This window comes from Pelophylax lessonae (assembly GCF_965119305.1).
Source record: "Pelophylax lessonae genome assembly, chromosome: 5".
Lineage (NCBI taxonomy): Eukaryota > Metazoa > Chordata > Amphibia > Anura > Ranidae > Pelophylax > Pelophylax lessonae.
The window spans coordinates 142,231,459-142,256,578 of record NC_138772.1 but is presented as its reverse complement, the minus strand read 5'-3'; the positions used below and the strand labels follow the sequence as shown (position 1 = coordinate 142,256,578).

At 39.2% G+C, this 25,120-nt stretch overlaps 1 protein-coding gene across 1 annotated transcript in view; it reads left to right on the top strand.

Annotated features, from left to right (window-relative positions):
* The window catches only part of RFTN1 (raftlin, lipid raft linker 1), a 488,302-nt gene extending 471,532 nt beyond the window's left edge, over nucleotides 1–16,770 (top strand). The window contains exons 9-10 of the mRNA XM_082259172.1: nucleotides 4,262–4,343; nucleotides 15,971–16,770. Coding sequence (XP_082115298.1) covers nucleotides 4,262–4,343; nucleotides 15,971–16,489 — 601 coding nt within the window. The 3' untranslated portion in view covers nucleotides 16,490–16,770. The remainder of the gene's footprint in view (nucleotides 1–4,261; nucleotides 4,344–15,970) is intronic.
* Nucleotides 16,771–25,120: the final 8,350 nt, after the last annotated feature.

The following is a 25,120-nucleotide window of genomic DNA, read 5'->3' as shown; positions in this document are numbered from 1 at the left end:
AGTGAAGAGGTTATTTTCATACAAATTTTCCCGTACGACAGAATTCTACTTCAGAAGTGATGTCGTGTTGGATTGCTTTGTATGTGTTCTTTCGTCTCTGAGCATGCCTAGTCTTGCTCATAAGATTTTTCCCCGTCGAAATCTGTACTAATGAGACGAAAATCGGACGTGTGTTGACGGAGGACAAAACTTTTATAGCCTGCACATCAGGATTTTGTCAGCCGAAAAGTCGGAGTCGGCTGTCGAAAGCACCATACTAACAATCCGAAAATTGGCAGATCGGTCGTCGGATGAAATTTCCCTTCCGAATTTCTTATCTTGTGTACGGGCCTTAAGCTTCAACACTGCTGTTTAAAACCCAACTCCAGGCAAAAATAAATTTAAAATAATATAGAGAAAGCAAATAGAATTAAGTGTAGATGTGATCAAATAAATAAATAAATAATCACCCAAAACTATATGTGCTTCAGCTTAACAAATTAAAATAATACAGTAGCAGTATTTCCAGCATCAGTGCTGGATATGGGTCTTACCGTTAACACCAACAGCACATTTAAGCTTGTTGCCCAAGTGTGAGATCTGAGACAATGAACAGTCCAGCAGCTTTGATTTTTAGTTTTATTGTAGGAACTTGGATGGGAGAAGGGAATGACTGGGATACTCCTCTGGCTCAACTAATAACAGAATTGTGACACTTGAGAAAAAAATGCCTTCTAGCGATGTCTTGGCACCGGCTGAATGCCGACCAACGCTTAGTGGTGCTTATAAATCTGACTTGCTGTCTGTGAACTGAAACTTCTGATGCTTCCTCACAGCTCAAAAGTCCTGTGCACTGCTCCCTGTAGTCTTCTCTGACTGAGGTAGCCACTACCAATGATGCTGCAACACTTAACACTTTACACTTCAGGGCCCAACCGCTGGCACCCCCTTTACTCTTCAGGGTAATCTCTGGCACCCCCTTTACTATATTCCTGTACTGGCTAGCTAGCTCCTGGATCCCTCTGACCTTCTCCAGAGTGGTCCCCTCTGCTAGGCAGACCCCGGGGGCAGTTTGCAGTACTCATGACTCAGAATCCTGAAACTTGACCCCAACACTCCACTGGTCCACAGCACACCTGGATCCTTCTCTGCAGCTCAGCTCAGCCCTGTATCCACTCACACAAGCTGCCTGGGACACCCGATTCTTCCTGACAGGAGGAGAGACAGCCGTCACCTCCCTCCTAGGACTCAGCTTCCCACCAAAGACAATCTGTCATGTGCTCCCTACAGACTTATACCCTCTCCCAGAATGCTGTGTGGCAGAATCTGCCCTTCCAGGATTGATACAAGCTCTGGTGTGCTATTGGTCAGGTTTCCTCCACTGCCCAATGAGAGCCCTCATTGGGATACAGTGGGGAGACTCCCCAACACAACAGGCACACCTGGGAACACATGCCAGCCTAGCTGAAAACATGGCCCTGCTGATAAGCAGACAAAGCCCACTATATTTTACCTAACACCTACCTTGGAGAGTGCTACAATACCATATAGTGAAAATCTATTCCAACTAGCCGTGCATTACATGAAACTATGTGAGTGAATAACTAAATCAATTCATTCAAAATCACTGCAACATAGCAATAAATGGGGATTGGTACATTGTACACAAAGATAAACAGTGCCAGCAAACAGTCCACATTCAATCCACTTTGATCCAAAAAAATAATAGTGATAATTGATAATAATAGTTGGTGATCGGATGATAAGAGTCCAGTGCTGAATAATGGGTCACCGCAAAGTCCACAACCTCCGTGATTCCACACCCCCTCAGCTAGGCAACTCATCCCATAATATTGCCCCCCATCTTCATGGTTAGGGGTGCTGCAGCACAGATGATGATGACACAACACAGACACGACACGTCCCCTCCTGAGTCACAGTAACAGTCTCTCTACACCAGGTGGTTTCTTCAGTCCAAACAGCAATGACAGTCCCGCTCAGGGCTTGCCGTGCTCTCGCCCCGCAAACGCATACACAAGGTTCTGCCCGCTCCACTCAGCTCCTTTGCAACATTTGAGAAAAGTGGAAAGATAGTGCTGGACCCATAGGTTTATTTTACTGTTATTATTTTCTTAAGGTATTAATGTTGGTGTAAATAATATGGTTCCTGAGCAGGCGGCTTCTACACCGCAGAGGATCTCCACAGTCTCATTGGCTTGTAGTGTAATGTAGGAAGGGTTGAACTTTTTAACTCTACACCACTGCTAAGAGGACCAGATACAACTTTATCCCATTAAAGGTCAGGGGTACAATTCAAGAAATGTGGACATCTTTTTTTTATTTTTTATTCCAGCTTTTATTTAATGGAGAGAAAGAAAGAGGCTGCTAACATCCTGGAGTTGGGCTTTATTATAGAGTGTCCAGCCCGCTCCCTGTGATGCATTTTACTCTTGGAAAGAGCTTAAATGCAGTCTATGGTTTTACGACTTTATGATTAAAGCGGAGCTCCACCCAAAAGGGGAAGATCTGTTTGTATGAATCCTCCTCCCCCGCTCCGGTATCGGTTTTTGACAGGTACCCACTTTCACTTCCTGGTAAGATCGGCGCACGGCAATCTACGTCATGTCCGGCCCCTCCTCCTTCCCCCCGCTGCCTTCTCGGACCTGTGTGTGTCCCAGAAGACAGCGTGACCATTCAGAAAGCACAGCATGACTCACCCAAGCACAGTAGGAAACCGGCTGTGAAGCCTGAAGGCTTCACTGCTGGTTTCCCTTGCTTGCAATGCCGGCGCCTGCACCCAAAACCAATGGACGAATCAGCTTGGGGTACCGAAATTGCAGGATTCCTGGACAGGTAATTGTCCTTATATTAAAAGTTAGCAGCAACAGTATTAGTAGCTGCTGACTTTTTTTTTCCCCCAGACTAGAACTCCACTTTATGTTCTTTCTTAGAATAAAACGCCCAGGTGGGATGTGGCTAAACATTCTAATAATAAATTCACACACACATCAGAAGGTATTTGTAGGCACCCTTAGTGTATATTTTACAGTCTTACCACCAGTTTAGTCCCTTTAAAAACAGGTTTACTTTTAGGTACTACTTCACGTTTAGGGAAGTTGTCCTTTAAATATTCCCCCACCTTTCCTGCATTGCAGCCCACTACGGAAGTACTTACCTTCAGCCCCACTTTCAAGTTTCTTGCTGTGAATCTCTTCCTGGCACCACATCGAACTTCTACTTTGCATACGCAAGGCTTAGTCCATTCAATCCTAGGGTTTGTCTATAATCCTGGGGGTGGCAGGGGGCCTCCATGAGTAGAGAGCACCTATGAGAATGCATGGACCACCTATAGGAATGAAAAGATTAAGCAAAATTGGAGCTGGACATGGCAAGGACTTCTTTGTGCAAAAGCTGAATGGTGCCAGGCAAGGCCACACAATGATGAATTTAGGAGAAGGGCTGAATTTAGGTATTTACTTAAGTGTCTGGGGTGACTTTTTAAATAATACCTTCACTAAAAGTTGTGTTTTAAATCAGGTTCAGTGTAAAATGTCTGCACATTTACACGAAAACAGAAGAACACTGACAGCCTTATGTTTCAGGCCTTTTAATGTGCTTATGGCAGTTGCACAGATCACTTAGGTGTTATAGGTGTTATTGTGATCCAGTAAAAAAAACAACAGAACAAATAGTAGTTATGAACAGTACTCTGGGGGGTTGTGGGTAGTTTTTTGGGTAAATAGTGGCCATTATCATTTAGGTCATGGAACACATATGTTAAGTGGTTAGCATTTCAAATATTGGTTTAGAATATTTCTGATGTTTCTTTTTCTCAGTGCCTCTGACTGTGCTGTTCAGCTGGGTATGATCAGTTTGCTTGACATGTGAACGGTGATATATAAATTATAGTTTTCAAGCAGGAAATAAGATGATGTGTTTCCTGTCAAATTCCATTTATGTATTTGAGTAATACTTGACCTGGCAGTCTGGGAATGGTTTATGCTTATTAACATTTTCTTCAGGTGTAACGCATTCTTTGGAAGCTGCTTGCATTTAAATAGATAGGCCTTCATATGTTGGCACACACTTTGGAAATAAATTATCATCGGCTTGTATCCTCGTAGAGAAATTCTTGATTCCAAATTGCGTCCATTTCAGTATGGAATCAATCTCATATAAATGGAAATTCCGGCTAATGGGTAATGGTGAAAGTGGTTAGGTTTTGGAAGATCTGCAATATGGCTGATGATATACATTGCTTATTTATGAATCTCTTTTCCAGGGACGGTAATGTCACTACCAAGCAGATTGTGTTCATGCAGAGACCGGCACTCCCCCATAAGACGAAGAGGAAAGAGCCAAAGGTGACATTCTTTAGCTTTTATCACTGACCTAGGAAATAAAGTACTGTTAAGTATACACATATGGTGGAATTACAAAACCACTCTCTTACGTTACAAATTATGACAGGGCCTCAGCTAAGGGTGCCAGATAAGCACACGGGAAGTCTACAAAACAAATTCTAATTTTTATGATTATAGTTTTGAGGAAACCTTGTCACCAGCATAAAGACTGAAAGGTAAAAACACCATAAAATCAAGTTTTTCAAATGTTTACTTGCAGTGTTTTTAATTTCCAGAGTTTTTTTTATTCATCTTCAGAGTTCCTCTTTTTCCCATAAATGTTTTTTTTAAAAGAATATAACATACAAAGTAATAAAAAATTGTCAGGAAAAGTAAGACAAGACACAATTGTACAATAACGTACAAACAGGGGCACGTCTGCCTAAGGCAGATATCGTAAAGACAATTCTTAGTCGGCACCGCAGTACAACAATCAGAATATGTTAAAATAATAGGTCCAGCCTACAACCCAAATGAAGTACCTTTAGCAAAGGTGTCTCAGCTACTCCATTGCCACTAGCTGCTGCTGTAGGCCTGTTTGTCCATTTATTGCCAGCACTTTAAAGTTCCTTTATACTTGCTAGCGAATTGACTTCTCCATGAAGAGTCAGATCCTTAGCAGAGCCCCTCCATCCTTGCAGGTCATAGCCCTCTCCTTTTCTGGGAGTGTCTAATTACTCTTTATGCAGTCCGAGCTCCTCTGCCCCTCCCCTCCCACCACTTCTCTGGATATCCTTTTATGTAGCTAACCCGGGGTTGGGGTAAGGGAGAATACTATATACTAATAAAAAGTGTCATTTAAAGTGTATTTACACATTTGCAGCTAAATTGGAAATACACCCACTTTGTATTAGCTTATCATCTTTTAAAATACTCTTTCCTTTTTCTTTTTTTTCATGGCAATACATTTACAAAAGTATAAGGAATAAGTCCTGCGACTCTGAGGCTCTAAATCGATCAGTTATTTGCCGCAGACACTCCACTTCTCATAATAGTGTGCTTAATTGAAATAAATATATAGTGTTGCGCAAATAAAAAAATTATTAAATTAATTAATTTGTGCTTATATTATTGAAAACCCAAAATATTTATATGTGACATAATATTAAAGTGCCAATAGTGCTAATAAAGTGGTAAATATAATATAATATAATACTCATAGAAAAGAGAAAATATATAGATATAAAAGTCCAGTGTGCAAAGGGCAAAAAGCCAATAAACAAAGTCCAAAATGTAATCCTAAAGTGATCTGTGCTCCCAGAGAGAAGTGACCAGAGTGTGAATGGGTGACCAGAGTGTGAAGGGCAAAACACTATTGTCTAGGTGAGGCTGTCAGCTATCGGCGCACGCTGTGGAGACCGGCGGCGCTGTGCAGTCTCTCCACTATACCACCACGATTTCCACCATTTACTTGATGCTATTGTCCAAGTGCATGTGTTGCACCTACAAATGTGAGTGAGATTTATCCACCTTTATTTAATACAAGCGGATTGTTTAAGGATTTCATACACTATTGCAAGTCTTTTTGTTTGCATATATACTGCATTGATTGACGCTGCAACTCCTGTGAATGAGAGGAGCCCTGATGGATGGATGATCTTTTTGGGATAACAATCTATGCGCTCTTTTTAAGGATTTGAGGTGAGCACCCATTCACAAGGGGGTGCACGGCTGGCTGTCCACTGTGACACTCTGGTCACTTCTCTCTGGGAGCACAGATCACTTTAGGATTACATTTTGGACTTTGTTTATTGGCTTTTTGCACTTTGCACACTGGACTTTTATATCTATATATTTTCTCTTTTCTATGAGTATTATATTATATTATATTTACCACTTTATTAGCACTATTGGCACTTTAATATTATGTCACATATAAATATTTTGGGTTTTTAATAATTTAAGCACAAATTAATTAATTTAATAATTTTTTATTTGCGCAACACTATATATTTATTTCAATACATTTACAAAACCAATTTTGTACAAAAAAAAAACAAAAATAATATCCAAAATAACTCAAATATACAAGTTAAAAAAAATATATATATGCAAGCACATCACTGTATCGAGATGGGGCTCAGGTAAGTATATGGGGGGGGGGGTTGAGCTACACCCAGAATGTTTTTAACCCTAATGCATAGAATGCATTAAGGTAAAAACAAAAAACGTTCCGCCTTTAGAACAACTTTAAGAATATGTATATAAGGGGTCTCCCCATAGAGATCCATTTGTTGCTTCAACACACATTAAGCAGATGTAGCACTGCCCCCTTGAGGCCTGCTGTTTTTTCACACTTCTGGATTCCCCTGGGTTACCCGTAGCAACTGCATGCAGAACCTTAACACTTTACTTTCTTGGCTCAGTCAATGAACAGTCTAGGGGTTGTTGTTTTGGTTGTTTTATTTGATATTGGGATGGGAGAAGGGATGAGTGGGATACTCCAACACTTTAATTCACAATGCTGAGGACTTTTATCTGAGAATGCAACCAGGCCGCAGTTTCATCCTGCCACCAGATGAATCTGAGATAATGTTCCTTTTAGTGCTTATCTTTAGGGCACAAACCTAGTACCCCCTTTTCTATCCACCAGCTGACACCCATCCACTGACTACTCCACTCCGGAGTAGCCCCCTTCCTGGTCAGGCCCTTAGGCATGATCCTCTGTAATCACGATACTGCTTTCCAGGTTCTCCAGTGCCTCAACTCCTTCAGTCAGCTCTCCTGGACCTCTGGGTTCAGCTCCACTCTTCTGGCTCACCAGACTGACTGCCTGTGACCATACTCCAACCACTGCCGAAGAGGAGGCCGCCGCCACCCTCCTTCTGGGACTCTGCTCACCAGAAAAAGACATTGAGTACATGGGCTCCTGGCTTTTTATACTACACCCCACAATGCACCAAGACAGCAGTCTGTGCCAATCCTTGGAGCTGTATCAAAGCCTGTGTACTCATTGGCCAGGTTTCCTCAACTGTGGGGACACTCCCTCGGACCAGATGAATCACACACTGAGCACATTGAGCAGACCTAACTCACAGATCCTGCTCCCTGTTAAGCAAAAAGAAATATAGAATTTACCTGCTGCTCCTCTGATAGGCAGACAGAGCCAAAAACTATACTCACTCTCTAGCACCTATCTAGGAGGGTGCTACACTGACATAATCCACAGTTGTCACCATCAGGAAATCTGCCCTGAAAAATGTCATGCAGGCATCTCTGGAATGCATGCAAGTGGTTGCAAACAGGGTGCGGGATCCCATCACCATTGAGATGCAAGGAAGGAAAAGGTGAAAAAAAAGATTTTTATTTTAAAAATGGCAATGGTTAATGATACATTGTGAAATATGTATGAAAGGAGGTTGTAACGGCGCTACCTTAAAGTGAATAAGTGCTTATTGTATGTGCCAACTTAAAACAAAGTGCCAATAAAAATTGTGTCATAAAAAACCATTTAGTTTTAAAATAAAGTGCACTAGTGATTTGTGGTGTGACCAAGTTAGCTGATTAATAAACTGGGCCCATAAGGTGCAACTCAGTAAAGTGCAAGTGCTGTGCTGCATATACTAAACGAGTAAGAAATAATGGGTTCCCAATGTGCATTTATTTTGTGATAACAGTTGATAATGACAGAAAATAAGTTAAATTCATAAATGAAAAAATGCATAAAACAGTGAACATAAATTCATCCGTGCTGTGCGTGGAGTTTGTATTACCACTTAAGTGAAAAAGTGCCAAAATGAATGAGAGAAAGTAATGAATAAAAAATGGGGTTGCAATTCTGTTGTACATCCACTAGATGTCGCCCCTAAATATACGACCTGTGCTTGAGGAAAAAGATGGTCGGTTTCTTCCGGGGTTCTCCAGTGGGTCAAACCAGGCTTTTAGTACCTCAGGTTAGAAGAAAGAAACCCCATGATGTAATGTGTATCTGTAGCGTGGAAGAGAGAGCATAAAAACTCACGTTCGAGGCTGTCTAGGATCAGCGGTGATGGCCGGGAAGCTTCCGCGTTCCACGGCCCAGGCTCCGAAACCGGAAGTGACGTATTGACGTTACGACTCCGCCCTACGCGTTTCGTCATGTGACGTCTGCTGGAGCGGCGTCAACGTAACAAGCTTCCGGCCTTTAAATAGCGTGTCCGTCTCCTGGCAACCAATCGGCCTCCCCCGCCGCCATATTGGTGCGCGCAAACTGAAGCCGGACGGAGGACACGCTAGAATTATTCAAACAAGAAGGAAAACTGGCAAGCAAAACATATTTTAAGAAAACAGATAAAAATGGGTATATCCCTATTAGAAGCTGCCACCATCCACAGTGGTTAGGGAACATCCCAAAGGGACAGTTGCTACGGATAAGAAGAAATTGCAGCAATATCCAGGACTTTGACATCCAGGCGGATATACTGATACAGAGATTTATCGAAAAAGGCTATAAAAGAAAAAACTTGGAGCACCTAAAAGAAACAATTAAGAACACCGATAGAAACGACCTTATAAAAGAAAATGGGAAGAAGAAAAAACAGAACAAACATGAGTTTGCTTTTATTACGGGATATAACAGGCAACATAAAGAGCTAGAAAAAATATTCAAAAAGCATTGGCCTATACTCACAGCGGACAGGACTTTGAAGAAAATCCTACCAAATAAACCATCTTTTGTGTATAGAAGAGCCCCCACATTAAAAGATAAGGTGGTACACAATGTGATAAACCCACCAAAAACCATTTCTTTACCCACAAGTATTAATGGTTTTTTTAGATGTGGGAAGTGCCTACCTTGCAGAAATAATAGGAACCAGCCAAGAAGAAAAAACAATTTTAAATCTCGAACTACCGGTATTGAATACAAAATAAAGGACACCATCACGTGTAACAGCACACATGTCACCTATGTCATCGAGTGTCCTTGTCATTTACAATACATCGGTAGAACAACCAGACCCCTATATGTAAGAATCAGAGAACATATAAAGAATATCAAAAAGGGCTTTGATAAACATAATCTTCCCAGACATTTTAAAGAGGTGCATTCCAAAAATCCTTCAGGACTAATTTTTTATGGCATTGATAGAATAAAGGGGGATTGGAGAGGAGGAAATAAAACAAGAATGATCTCTAGAAATGAAACAAAATGGATTTTTTTGATGCAATCTCTTCGCCCTGACGGGTTGAATGTAGACATTGATCTCAATTGTTTCATCACAGACACATAAATTGTTTGTGTTTCATGAAAACCTCCTCCCAAGAAAACAAAAACACCTTTCTTCTATCCTGTTTTTTAGCCTTTAAGTTCTTAGTCCCTTGCTTTCTAAAGTTTTTTTAAAGTTTTTTTAAAGTTTTTTTAATGTTTTTATTGGTTTTTGCTATGGCTCTTTTTATGGCCTTTTAATGCCCCTTTTTTCCTGTGATTTTCTCATTTTTGATGTTCTTACTTTTTGTTTTTAACTTTTTTCACTTTCTTATCCTTTTTATCCTATGTTGGTATGTAATTCCTTTGGGACAGAAAATTTGCCTTGAAACAATCCTTTGAAATAATTTTATTTATGATTGGTTGGTTTTATGTGGTTTTTGGGTGTACAGTTTGTTACTTTTTAATAGTTTTAAACTTTCACACCTGACCATAACCTCCTACATCAAAAGAAACATTCTGATCAATTTTACCATCCAACGCCATTCATTTTATTCAACATTGCCTTGAGGCCTTCTCATCCAGCATCACCAAGAACATTGTGCTTTTAAACCTAGACCATTCACATTGTTTACACACCCTATATCCGTGTAGTTTACACGGCGTCTTGAGCATACCATCCGCTAAGCTCAACACATTTATATAAAAAAACTTTTCCTTTAGATTCTCAAGGTTCGGGGTAACCCACCACACTTGTATGAGGTTTGCTTACAGCACAACCTCTTAAACAACACAAAACTTCTTTTTTATCAGGGGTTAGTTATGGGGCCTTCTCATCCAACATCCCAAAAGGAAAAGAGTTGTTTTACACCCTGATCCGGATTGTGACATATTTGGGGGGCCCTGGTAGCCCTCTTAAATACAACAGGAATGAATGACTGTCCTTAGAGACTCTCTATTTATGGGTAACCTAATTTTAAAAAAACCCCATTTCCTTTTTCTCGACTATCTGGTCTACTATCTTCATAATTCTTCCACCTTTTTTATCTTTTTTTCTGCAACACTATAATTTCTTTAAAAAAACGCTCGATTTACATCCACAAATTATGTATATTCTACCCTTTGCAGTTCATGATCACTATAATATGTACTTAACCTCCGGGCATATGGTATTTTATTACCTATTTTTATTTTTTCATTTCTTGACCTTGGTGCACTTTTAATGAAATCTCCGCTATATGATGTTTTTATGAATTTTTGCACGGTTTTTATTTTTTATTTTTTTTTTATTTAATTAATTTTTTTAATTTTTTATTTTTCATTTTTAAGACATATTTTTAGTTCTTTCCTCTTTTTTAATGATCTTTAATAAATGTCATGTTTTAACCTCACTACGGCATCAGATATAGGCTGTCAGGAAATGATGTTCCAAAATAGCTGTCCCTCCGCTCCGGCATCTGAAGAGGCATTGCAGGGAGGCCCAACGTGTCCTCCGTCCGGCTTCAGTTTGCGCGCACCAATATGGCGGCGGGGGAGGCCGATTGGTTGCCAGGAGACGGACACGCTATTTAAAGGCCGGAAGCTTGTTACGTTGACGCCGCTCCAGCAGACGTCACATGACGAAACGCGTAGGGCGGAGTCGTAACGTCAATATGTCACTTCCGGTTTCGGAGCCTGGGCCGTGGAACGCGGAAGCTTCCCGGCCATCACCGCTGATCCTAGACAGCCTCGAACGTGAGTTTTTATGCTCTCTCTTCCACGCTACAGATACACATTACATCATGGGGTTTCTTTCTTCTAACCTGAGGTACTAAAAGCCTGGTTTGACCCACTGGAGAACCCCGGAAGAAACCGACCATCTTTTTCCTCAAGCGCAGGTCGTATATTTAGGGGCGACATCTAGTGGATGTACAACAGAATTGCAACCCCATTTTTTATTCATTACTTTCTCTCATTCATTTTGGCACTTTTTCACTTAAGTGGTAATACAAACTCCACGCACAGCACGGATGAATTTATGTTCACTGTTTTATGCATTTTTTCATTTATGAATTTAACTTATTTTCTGTCATTATCAACTGTTATCACAAAATAAATGCACATTGGGAACCCATTATTTCTTACTCGTTTAGTATATGCAGCACAGCACTTGCACTTTACTGAGTTGCACCTTATGGGCCCAGTTTATTAATCAGCTAACTTGGTCACACCACAAATCACTAGTGCACTTTATTTTAAAACTAAATGGTTTTTTATGACACAATTTTTATTGGCACTTTGTTTTAAGTTGGCACATACAATAAGCACTTATTCACTTTAAGGTAGCGCCGTTACAACCTCCTTTCATACATATTTCACACTTTAACCCCTTGTGGGTTTGGTTGTTGGCAGCTTACACCTTCACCATTGTCTAAGGTCTTTACTCCATAGCGCTGGTCACCCCTACCTTTCTAATGATACATTGTGCTCCAGAAAAGGAAATGTAATTCTGTTAGAGTTTACTTTCACTTTAATACTGGCCATGGCATACCAGTAGCAAACCTATATGTGAACTTGCCAGAAAACTGGTTTGTTGTGGCTTTTAATGCAGGTACTTTACAAATAATTTTGCTTTGTGGATAATCCTGATGCAGCCAGACAGTGGCAGACTAAATAGATTTTACCTTTGGCAATAACAGTGTCAGCCTCTTAGAACTGGGTTTCTTCTGTATCGCACATTAGTAATCTAGGACTTTACAGTGCGATTTTGTTTAATTGTGGCGCTTTTGTTAACATCTTCCCTCGTTACCAATTTACCCACTTGCTCTGCAGCTTGGAAGGAATTTATTAACACTAAGTGAATACATGCTTTTGTAATTTGCATTTAGTCTAAACACGTAGACATAGGTGTTACTTTATGTTGCAATATATAATTAACCAGAAAGAGCTTCATTAATTTATGTACTGTCTTTCTAGTACTTTCTCAGTCTCACACAAAACACTAGTTCCCTATGGAGAAAACAAAAGCAGAATACAGTATGCCTTTCAAGCAAAAAAAGAAGGCTTTATCAAACCAAATTTTTAACATTGCCAGATGGTTTGTAATTATTCATGATTAAAGTTTTAATCATGAATAATTGCACAATCTTTAGCTTTTAACGGGGTAGTGGCAAGATGATAATGGAATCCTAACTTATGATGGGTATTGTACTGGGAGTAAATATAGAGCATATAGGCTGAAACAGAAAATTCTTTTAACTGCTGTTTCCACACAGAAGTAGTCCATTTTCCCGAAGTGAACTGAAAGTGACCTGAATTTACAATGAACAGGATTTAAAATTAAATCCTTGGCTTTCTTACTACTGCCCTTTTGATGACTCTCTCCATAGTCCCCCTAAATATAAGTTGCTGAGCTTGCACAGTTCGGCCCAAGCATCTCTCAAAGTATGAACAATAAAAGGCCAAAAATACATGGGACTTTTAATGCACCCTCATAATATATTAAACATTGACTATTGTTAAAACGTCATATATTTATATTCTTATGCATCTAAAAATTTGATCATTAGATCCTTCTGCATTTTTTTAGATTTAATAGAGTTAAAAAAAGAGTGGAAACTTTTTGAAGAACCCCCATACATAATCTTCTGGCCAACAATGGCCCATACATTATCACAAAGCAATGAAATTGTTTCGCAGTTTGCCGTCCTTGTCCCTGCCCTACCTATGCGTTTCGTGGGTTCATACATTGATGCAGTTTCACAGAACCTAAGGAAGTGGTGTCCTTGAACCAATGAAACACATCTTGTGTACCTGTCGCTGAAGCATGAAAATTTTGGGAAAATTTCCTTGAAACATAAGTGATATGAGTAACATGCTTTAGGGCGACAACAAGGACGGCGAACTGTTAAACAGTTTTATGAAGCTGATAAAGCAGTGATAGTCTACAAATCATAGACAGATCTGCCCATCCAGTGACACTCATGCGTCACTGCTCTTTGCATGCTGCTGCAGCCAGGGGAGCAGTTGATGGAAATGAGGGCTTTAGCTGTTGACTTGTGACAAAAAGTAAATTTGCATATTATTCAGAGCTGATTTGTCTGCTTAAGCAGCATGTTTTGGAGAAGTGAATAGAAAAAATATAAAATAGCTGGTGAAGCATATTATCAGGGTAGCACTATACTATACTACACTATAAAGAGGAGTTTCGCCCACCACGAAAAAATGAAAAGTCAGCAGCTACAAATACTGTAGCTGCTGACTTTTAATATTAGGACTTACCTGTCCATGGTTCCCACCATGTCAGCACCTGAAGCCGATTTTTGGATCGGCACTCGGGTGCTGCTGCCGCCATTCAAGGTAAGGGAAACCTTCACAGCCGGTTCCCTACTGTGCATGTGTGAAGCGTGCTACGCTTTCTAATTTTCCCAGTGGCGAAGGAAGGAAGAGGGGGCAGAACTTCCGATGGATGGCGCCGCGGCATTATCTCCTGGAAGTGGTGAAGATTACCTGTCAAAAACAGGTACCCATTCCCCCCTTCCCCCTGAAAGGTGCCAAATGTGGCACTGGGGGGGGGGGGGGGGGGAGCATATGAGCGGAAGTTCCACTTTTGGGTGGAGCTCCACTTTTAGGTATAACTAAAGGCAAAACTTTTTGTTTTGGATAGCGTGCAGAGGGATTAGAACCCCTGTCAGCTTTTATTGATGTCTGTGCCCCGGCTGAGGAGATCCACCCTCTCTATTTGTCCTGTTTACTATTATCATTAAAAGTGAAAGTAAAAGAAAATCAAACATTTTTAGTTGTCCCCAGAAAAGTAAAAGAGGGGAAATCTTCCAATGGGGACATTAGTTCTGGTGACCTGGGGGTCCCAAAGGAATTCCCCTAATTTGCAGAGATTTCCTCTCACATCCTGTTTGGCTATGAGACAGGAATTGATAGGAAATTTCTGTAATGGGACACAGATGGCATAAAAAATCTGACGGGGGTTGTGACCCTCTCTTGCTCTAGCCAAACTGAAAATAAATGTTTTGCCTATAGTTCTACTTTAACATTTGCAATTCCCTTAAAATGTTTTCATGTTTTGGGTGAGTAGTGCCTTAAAAAAAAATGTTTGGTCTGTTTTATGTTAAAAATGTGAAACTATGTTTAACACAGCTTGTAAAACATATCCTATAGAAAATAGTGACGTTATAACCGAGGGCTCAACAAACTCATTGCATGCCCAGTATCCAACATTCAGATATAACAGACCCTACCCACTTTGATTATGACTAAATTGAAGGAAGGCAGCAGCTATAATAAACCTAAAACTGTAGGAGCTGCCTAGGTTGGACCAAAAGGAGGCTTCAGGCACAAGAAACCATTGGCTTTGCATATCATTTTTATATTTTATAGAGGTTACGAAAGCCAGCACTTCCATTACTAGTCCCTATAAAATATGAAATATTTGGACAGCAGTTGTGCAGCATCTCTCCTGTATACTATAACATTTATAATGTCATTATATGTATTTGCAAAGTGCTTTGGCTTGTGTCACATGACCTGGAAAGAGCCATGGAAATTACCTATTACTACTTGTGTAATACAAAGAACAATGCGTGTACTGTAAAATAAAAATAATATTTGAGGTCATGTTAAAGTTCCATGATCTGGACAAAGGCACTTTGTCTATTTGCTCTCCTTTATATTTTAAATACATACTATATGTGGTGTGTATGCCCTTGGAGGAATGCTCAGCTGTCCACAATACAGGGAGTCTTTAATGATGGTGGAAACACCATGGTGGGGCCACTGATATAATCCTGGTGTGGGCTGCAGTAATTTGCCAACATTTAACCCTTCCAATGACATCACTGTGGAGTATGGGTACACATGAATCATTAAGACCATATATTGGCTACTAAGCTCCATGGGTTTTTTGATGAGTTGATGGCCCTTTCTGATTTCTTCTTTCATCCCTTGGAGCCCATTGGTTCGTCCTCGTCAGTTGATTGTATATTGTTTGGGTAATCATCATATGTTTTTTTAATATTGGCTGCCTTTACTATGGCATCATCCTGGCAATTATATCCTTACAGTACATGCCTACGAAACACATTGAGAAAGCTTCTGCTCACTGTACGCATTGACAACTTTGAAATTACCTTTTGGTATAAATTATGATTGGTGATATATTGCAGGAGGGGAAGGGGCAGGGTTAATAAAGTCATGTGATTTGCCAGTCTGATGTTCGAATATTTTTTAAAGTATATATTTTTCCTGTATGAAAAATAAATGTGTAAGTTTAAGCAAAATGTCTATATTGGTGCCCTTTAAAGTCCCTTATTAGTTATTTTCTATTGTATCCTGTATTATTATTATTCCTTGACACAGGTCAATGGCATTTGCAAATTTCCAATTAACCACTTTTAAATGAATTTCTCAACGTTCCTTTGATAATTTTCCTTCATTAATTCACACAAATGTGTCTACTTGCTCATTTCAGTTTCATTGGAGATTTTCAAAAGATGAAAAGCACAGCAAGCACTCAAGAAAAGGGAAAGGAAAAGTTAATTCTAAGGACAAAGAATCAGACAGAAACAAGAAGAATGAAGAACAAATGAAAATAGATGACACAGTACAGGTACACATCAATCACCAAACAGATGGGAACATCTATCATAACCAGAGCGATGGCCTCCACAATGAAGTAGTGGCCCAGCTGAAGAAAGAAGAAGTTGAAGAATCACCAGTAATTTGTGATACCAATACTAATTGTCCACCAACAGTTGAAGGGATCACAGAAACCACGAAGGCAGAAACAGAAGGAGATATTGATAAGACTCAACATTCTCAAGAAAGGTTGACAGATGATGACGCTGCGAGCGATGGAAGGGAAGCAGACACAAGTGCAGCTGAAGGTGACAAAAATATCAACACAGGGGAACACCTCCAAGAAGAAGAACCACCTTTTACAGGACTTACAGAGCACTTTAACACTGATCATGCTATTGTGTGTTCATAAGTACCAACTCTTCAATGCTTTGTACCTTCAGTTGTTTCTGTACTAATACATCCTAAGGTTCCATCAGCAACTGGTTCAGGCATTCCAAGGGCTGAATGTATAATTTAGGTAGCTGCTGTCAATACTTTTTGGTGCTTTTGAAAACCCAGTTAATTTGCTAACCTGGTGCTCATCACCTTCCTGTATTAGGCCACATGTGTCACTGGCTGTCACCATTTGGTCTCCAAACACAAAAGAGTGGTCCTAAGTCGAATGTATTACATATTTGACAATCAAGGGGCCCCAAACAGGTTGCTCTCTTCTGTACTTACAAATAGGTTGAAAGTAGTTATTGATATTACTGTATATGGCAACACTTATTAAAGCGGTTGTTAGTGAGGGTGAAAAATGTCCAAATATGGAAAGAAAAAGAAAAACTGGGTTTGATTAGAGTGGAAGTAGTGCCCTTCTGCTACCTACTGATGATCTAAATCTACTTAGTACTTTGGGAGTTGTAGAACAGTCGCAGTTGGAACTTTATGGCTTGTTTATCATGTGGTCATTGGAACATGTAAAATATTTTTTTTCTTTAATATAAAAAAGAAAAGAGACAAACGCTCTCATTTGAGCTACATGCAACAGCCAAAACACATTAAAAATTAAAATGTACCATTCCTGCTTCAGCACACTTTAGATATATTTATATAGATCTATAAATGCTTAAATTTCCTGCACAGGTAACTATCGAAACTGTTTTGTATGCAGCGTTTTGCATATAGTTGCACTTCATATTATTTTGATATAGTTTTGTTTTTACTGTTTTGTACAAAGAGTTATACTGTACTGAAAAGATCTAGCTATCAGGTATAAGAAAATTGGTGTTTATTGTTCCATATTGTTCTATTCAGCACATACTGAGTTTAGTCTATGTAGGGGGGGGGGAGGGGTGGCTTTGTTATATTTAGAGATTCATACACCATTTACAACCAGATAGAAGATGACATTTTGTTAAGAGTTATATTTACTTATTAAAGTGTTTTTCTAGTGTTACACTGAAAAGTTAAATTAGAACTCCAGCCACATTTTTGAATAGAGTGGAGAAGGTTTAGATGCCCTGTTTGGGTTTTATTGCTAGAATTTAGAAGAAATTGGAGTTACATACCAAAACCAGAAGTGTTTATTTCATTTTAAAAATCCACGGTAATAAAAGTCACACATTTCATCGTACAGTGCTGCCTTTATCAGGGCTTGAAATGCTGTTTAAATAATAAAAATGGCAGCCTCCAATGACATTGTAGGTGCAGGTTGCTCCTTCCTTTCAAAGCAGGACTCAGCAATGGGCTATGGAGAGGTTGCGAAAGCCTGCTTTGAAAAGTCCACCTTTTTTTATCCTAAACTGCATCTCCAACCGTGATAAAAGAAGTACCGTGCAATCATCCGAGACACTTTTTTTTGCTCTCTAAAATGTAATCATGAAATAAACAATACGCTAAAAACCATTAATGTGTTGCCCTTGTTTCTTCTAAACTTCTGGATCTTGCTCTAGGTGCTTTTCTTTTATGTTTGCCTGACTAAAGCTATTGCATTTTGCAAAGCAGGTTCTACTCCACAATGTAAACCTGATCTAAAGGTGGATCCAGTTTATACCATCTATACCTTCAGTTTTTTGTTGCTGCTGTCCAAGTTCTCTGAAGATCTCCTCTCATATCCTTTACCCAAGATATGAATGTTCTACCCAACTGGGACACAGCAATAAACACCTGGCAGAGCTTTTACCCCTTCCCTGGTCTATTCTTAAAATGACTGGAGCTGTACTTTAATTTCATAGCCTGAGATAAAGACAAATTGCAGTGTTGGGGTACTCATAACTGTCACATAATATGGAAAGATCTATTACACTAAACAACATCTGACCAGTAACAGCTAATGAGACATTTTGTGGAAATGCAGTGGACAAGCAAAGTTCTGAGAAGTCAACTGAGGATGCTTTGTATCACAAATGTATATTTTGCTTAGATTTTGGAATTATGCAAATCTGAAATGTTGCTATATAACAGTTTGTTTTACCCTGCAATGCAGAAAAAGCATAGTAAATATAAAGTTACATGCTCTGTCAGCTCAGGCATAGCTCTCATGCACTGCTGTGTATTATGTAGGCCCACAAGCAGAATGATAGGCAATTAAATAATAAAATGGTTTTTCCTCTCTATAGATTATGTCCATATTTTATAAAAAGATGTACTTATCAGTATTTATACCTGTATGGTTTATGTTAGAAATAAATCACTTGAGAACACATATGACATTGCTTTTTCCCACTTAATTCCCATCATAAAGGAGCACAAATCGAGGTAGCACAATATTGCGATTATGTAGATTATGTTATCAGTTATGTCTAGAAGCTGTCAGGATTATACTGGTGTAAATATATTCATTGACATATTTGATTTCCACAGCTACATGATTGTGCTGGTTGCTCACTATTCTGCATGATCAGATGTATGACGGTCTACTACTCTTCAAGTTCACGTGGACTGTAGAAAATGCATCCTTCTTCCTTCTTCCTTTTCTTTTATATGTCAGGATGCCGCAGAGAAAAATCAAAACCATCAATGTTTAGGGGTCTTAGAAGAGAACGCCAGATAAATCTAAATATTCAGTATTTTACTAAAGGAGTAGCTCAAGTTCACTTTACACATGGCTAAGTTTGCAGAGTGAATTTTCACTTTGCTAACCTTATTCACTAAGCTAAATTAAAGAATATCTAAACCCAGAAACAAAAATTGAATATATTGCAGCCTAGCAATCCTTACATACACATTTTCATTTAATTTAAGTGAACATGCTCTACTCCTATAGTAAAATACCTCACTGCTTGTGGGAAGCAGAATTTTGCTGGTTATCTGTGTTGTAGGAACCAGCTCAGCTGGCCATTGGGCATAATTTAATTAGCTCTAACTCTGAATCCCCTTATGATAATTGGTTTGTTTAAACCTATACACAAACCTTAACTCAGCTTGTAGTGAACCTAGCATAACATATACTTTGCATGCTAGGTAAAGCATTACTCATCTCAGAGATCACAATGAAAATGTTTTAATCTTTTCGCTTGAAATGGACAAAGACATCCTTGTTCAGGGACTATCCAGGGTCAACATCTTCTTTCTGGACTGAGATGTGGGTTTAGTAATGGCACAACAATGCAAATACTGGGACCTGTACCTTTCTCAACTGTGTTTACACATGTCCGATACAGCTCAGTGATTTGCTACAAAATGACAATATTGCAATCTGAGCCCTAAGGGAAAGGAGACCACTGAGAAAAGCTTCCACCTGCCTGCAGGAGACTAATAACATCATCAGCCTAGGCAAAGTTACATGACTGGAGCTTAAGGACTCCTTTTAACTATAAAAAAAAAAAAATATATATATATATATATATATATATATATATATTCTTTTTTTTTTTCTAATTTATACTGTTGCTATATATGGTGACATGTCAAGAACATCCCCTTGCAAACTTCAAAAGTCGCTTAAAAGAAAAATAAGGCTAAAGCTTTTTTGACCATACTTCTCTTGTGGGTCACATGAGTACACTTATTTTTGTTCTCCTGTAACCCAGAGCCTGCTATCAGCTGACAGAGCAGAGCAGCTCTAGGCTTTGGAAGGATCCTGACAATATTGTCCTAATCCACCCTAGCAGCCTCATTGACAGCTTGCAGTACCTCTCAGCACGCAGCTGAGAAATCAGAGCTAGCTGCATCCACCCATCCCAAGCCTGGCACTCCATCAAAATGCTGATGCTGCAGCATGAAGATGACTTTGTGGGGCTTTTTCATAAGCCCTTACTTTACTCCTTTTAAGATTCACTGTATCCTTCAATAGAAGGTTGGGTTCTCCGCCTAGAAGTGGTATTATTATGCACCCAGCACCCTCATTGACAGCTTGCATACCTCTCAACACCCAGCTAAGAACCAGAGTTAGCTGCATCCACCCATCCCGAGCCTGGCGCTCCATCACAATGCTGATGCTGCAGCATGAAGATGACTTTGTGGGGCTTTTTTTCATAAGCCCTTACTTTACTCCTTTAAAGATTCAGTGTATCCTTCAATGGAAGGTTGGGTTCTCCGCCTAGAAGTGGTATTATTATGCAAACAACTTAACCTCCTAAACCAGACAATCAAAATAATGATCTGATATTGTCCTGCTTTTTGCTGTGGGGAGTCAATGGAAGCTTTGCTGTGTCTGTGCCTCCCCCACCACTGCATGATAAATACTGACAGCTAATACACATGGAAAACATCAACTGGTTCATTAGGGGAAAGTTTTTTCATTTGCTGAGATCTAACATTCGAAGGAAGAGAAATGACCGCTCCTAGTTATTTAAAATTCTTGTGTATGTACTTTATGTCTGTTAGATCGCTGGGGGCCCCATCATTACCAAGTGCCCATGCACAGCTATGCATTTATTGCAGAAACCACATGTACCGGTATGGAAAACTGTTCACATCAATGTAGTATGTTTGTAAAAACTTTGCTTGCAGTGTTCTTGGCTACAATTTTAAACTTCTTCATAGCATGCATGTGTCATGCCTGCAAAGCCTTAATAGACAGTTTTCCACGCCGTTTTTACAATGTATTAACAAAAATATGTGCTAATGTACATACAAATATGTACTTTATGCATGTATATGTGAAAATGTATGTGGTAACACATTATTGACATTAAGGGGTCAATTTACTAAAGGCAAATAGGCTGTTTGCTTTGCAAGGGAAGTTACATTTTGCAGGAGGGAATTTTCAACAGAGATAAATAAATGGTGTGGAAGTTTACTTTGCAAAGAATACCCAATCATAAGCAAAGAAAAAAAAAAAACAGCATTTTTGCTTGCACATTATTGGATGAATAAAGTTAGCAGAGCGTCACCTCATTCACTAAGCTCTATGGAAAATCCCCTTGCAAAGAGAACAGCCCATTTGTCTTTAGTAAATCAACCCCTAGACTACTGCAAGGTAATTGGATAGATGTAAGAAGACCTTTATTGACATCGGGAATGCATTTAGATGCATTTCTAAATGAATCTAAATGCATTTAATGATTTTAAATATTACAATTAACACTGTGGGTTTGCATGCATTTAGGTGCAATCTGTTCATCTGTGTTCACAAAAAATCTATGCACACAACGCAATCTTTCCTATGTTTAACTAAATCAACCTTGGAGAACCCTTTGAATGAGGGCTTACATGCATCTGTGTCAAGGCTAATACACATGCCTAACTAGTAATAAAAGAGCTTTAAAACAAGCCATTACTGACCTCTCTAGTTGCATGACCTGTGATCTTGCTTATTCTCAAATATTACAACAAAGACTGAATTTAGATTTCAGTCAGTTCAGAAGCACTTGCCAAGATTATGCCCTCCATAGGAAAAAAAGGTAAAGCAGTCAAGGTATCTGTGCTGTTGTGAATTTCTTCAAAATGCCTGCAGCTACAGAGGTTGGCATGTAGGGCTTTGTTTTTTAACAACAGTAATATTGTGTACATATGATACAGAGTTAGACATTAATTTAATTAAATGAAATACTTCCCCCAGCATGCCTTTCTCAGGCAAACCTTGAGAGACTATGCCTAGGCATTGTCACCTAGGTGGCCCTCATGGACTTTGTATACTAATAGTAAGGTGCATTTAGAAAAATATACTGTCTTTATTGTAATACGTCAGAATTGCATTAATGCAGAATTGTAAAATTACATATAGGTTTACTTTATCTTTTTGAGAAGTATACATTTTGACTGATATCTGTAGAATGCTTTATCCTGGGGATCGAAGCGCTGGTGCTAAATTTGCTCCATTTATATACTACCAGCATAACTAATCTTCAAACCTTTCACAATCCTTTATTACTCTTTTTAGTTTTATGATTCCTAACAACTATTCTTCTGAAGTCCTCTGAAATCTCTTTCCATCAGGGCATAATGCACTTCATAACAATGCTTTAAAAAGCAGGTTGCCACAATTCTGTGATTTTATAGATGGTGCAATGCATCAAACCCACACCTGGATTGAATGGAGTAGCAGACCCATAGATTTGAATACCTGCCTAATTACTCTCTTTGTAGGATGTTATCCAAAAGGTTCACATACATTTTTCTATGGCTGACCTTGATTGTTTACACCATTTGTTCAATAGGGATATGGCAGGGAAGAAGCCGTAAACTTAATTTGTTAAATACGACTTCCTATATTATGATTTTTTTTTTCCTAGTCCAGTATTAAATCCACCAGTTCTCTATAATCTAGTGTTCCTACTGTGACTTATTTCAACTATTCAATTCATACACATGAAATGTCCTTTGCATATACAGTATATATATATATATATATATATATATATGTATATATATATATATATATGTATATGTATATGCATATGCATATATATATATATATATATATATACTGTATGTATATAATACATATTCTAAGCTCAAATTTTGTTTTGTGGCTTTTTCTGCTAGCTTTGGCAACAAAAACATTCCACTAATCAAGTCAACCTACCACCAAGAGGCTTAGGTAAGTTTTAGGGGGGCTGAGGGGCTGCACACTGAAGGTAAAAAACACCTTCAGCCTTTACAACCAATTTATAAACAATTTGCAAGATTCTACCCTAGCCTGTATTTACCCAGTTGTACCAAGTTGTAAATTGATGTATAGCCAAACCGTTTTTTTCATAGTTTCGAATAACGTAGAGAATGGCTAAACAGATTGTTATTGCCATCTCTGTTTTTTTTTTTTTTTTAGGGACATCAGATTACATTAATGAACCAGTATGTATCGCTTTAAGATCCACGGTAAAATACCTCATTGCGTTTTTCAAATTTTTTTTTGCCAATAACTAAAAATAAACGCTCATAAAATAAGGCATGATTTATTTAATTGGAATTTGCAGTATGTATCTCATGAAAGCAATCGATATTTTATCACATGACATCATATCCACTGGGATTAATACAGCGGAGAAGGATCAAAACACTTGTCAGTTTTTATTGCTGTTTGTGCCCCCTGTTAGAGAGATCCCCCCTCTCTATTTCTACTGTTTTTCCTTATCATTGAAAGTGAAAGAAAATCCCACTTTTGGGTTGACATTGGTACACTAATGGAGGGAAAATCTCCCCAATGGGACACAGCTGCATTAAAAAGAAAAAAAAAAGCTAACGGGGGTTCTGACCCTTCCTTAACCACTTAAGCCCCGGAAGATTTTACCCCCATTCCGACCAGGGGGTATTTTGCGATTCGGCACTGCGTGAATTTAACGCACAATTGCGCGGTCGTGCGACGCTGTACCTAAACGAATTTGACGTCCTTTTTTTCCCACAAACAGAGCTTTCTTTTGGTGGTATTTGATCACCTGTGCGATTTTTTGATCACACGCTATAAACAAAAAAAGAGCGTCAATTTTGCAAAAATAGCAATATTTTTCACATTTTTTTATATGAAATTCCCCCAAAAAAAAATGTAAAAATCAAAATTTTTAAAAATTTTCGGCCAATTTATTTTATGCTACCTATGTTTGGTAAAAAAAAAATCGCAAAAAGCGTATTTTGATTGGTTTGCGCAAAAGTTATCGCGTTTACTAACAAAGGGAAAGATTTTTGTCATTTTTGTTGTTTTTTTTTTTAACGCGTAATGGCGGCGATCTGCGATTTTTTTTGCGGTACTGCGACATTGCGGCGGACAGATCGGACCCTTGACTGACATTTTTGACACTTTTGGGGTTACCAGTGACATTTCTACAGTAATCAGTGCTATACATATGCACTGTTACTGTAAAAATACACTGGTAGTGAAGGGGTTAACTTTATTTGGAAGGGAGGGGCTGTGTGTGTCCCTAGGGGCGTGGTTTCTACTGTGATTGGCTGTGGCTCTAGCTGTAAGGACACTGATCAACGTACAGTGTCATCTACATACCAGATCCGTTTTATCAGTGTCTTTGCAGCGAGGAGAATGACAGGCAGTTTGTTTACACAAGCTGCCTGACATTCTCCCTCTCCCCCGCCGATCGCCGAGTGACCGGCGGACATCAGGTCCGCTGGTCACACGCGCGGGGGGGTCCGTGACCACGCGGGAGCGGGAGCGCGCCCCGGGGGGCGCGCGCTCGCTCCCTAGACCCTCACAAGCAAGCAACGTAGCCCTACGTTAGTTTGCCTGTGAGGGGCTGACCGCCGACGTAGATAGTCGTGCGGCGGTCGGCAAGTGGTTAATGTATCCAAAATAAAAATAAAAAAATAAAGTTTTGCCATAAGTTACACTTTAAAGTCATTTTTGCTGTGATATTTGGCAAATTCCAGTCTGTTTCTTCTTGCTAAAGAATAACAATTGGGTGAGATTTCATAAAACTGTAACCCAAAGATTCTCATGCAGCTGTTTATGTTAACCAATTAGCTTCTTAAGTCAGTTTGTTCAATAAAACTTTGACAATAACACCCGGTAGCTGATTGGTTAATATGCATATCTATGTCAGATTCTCTGTGCTCCAGTTTTAGTAATTCTCCCCCATTGTCATCCTCTGATGTTCTTCAAAGCCTCAATTTGGTGTCCATCTGCCAAACCTTCAAATTGATGACACCTCTCTCCTAGCAGCGCAAG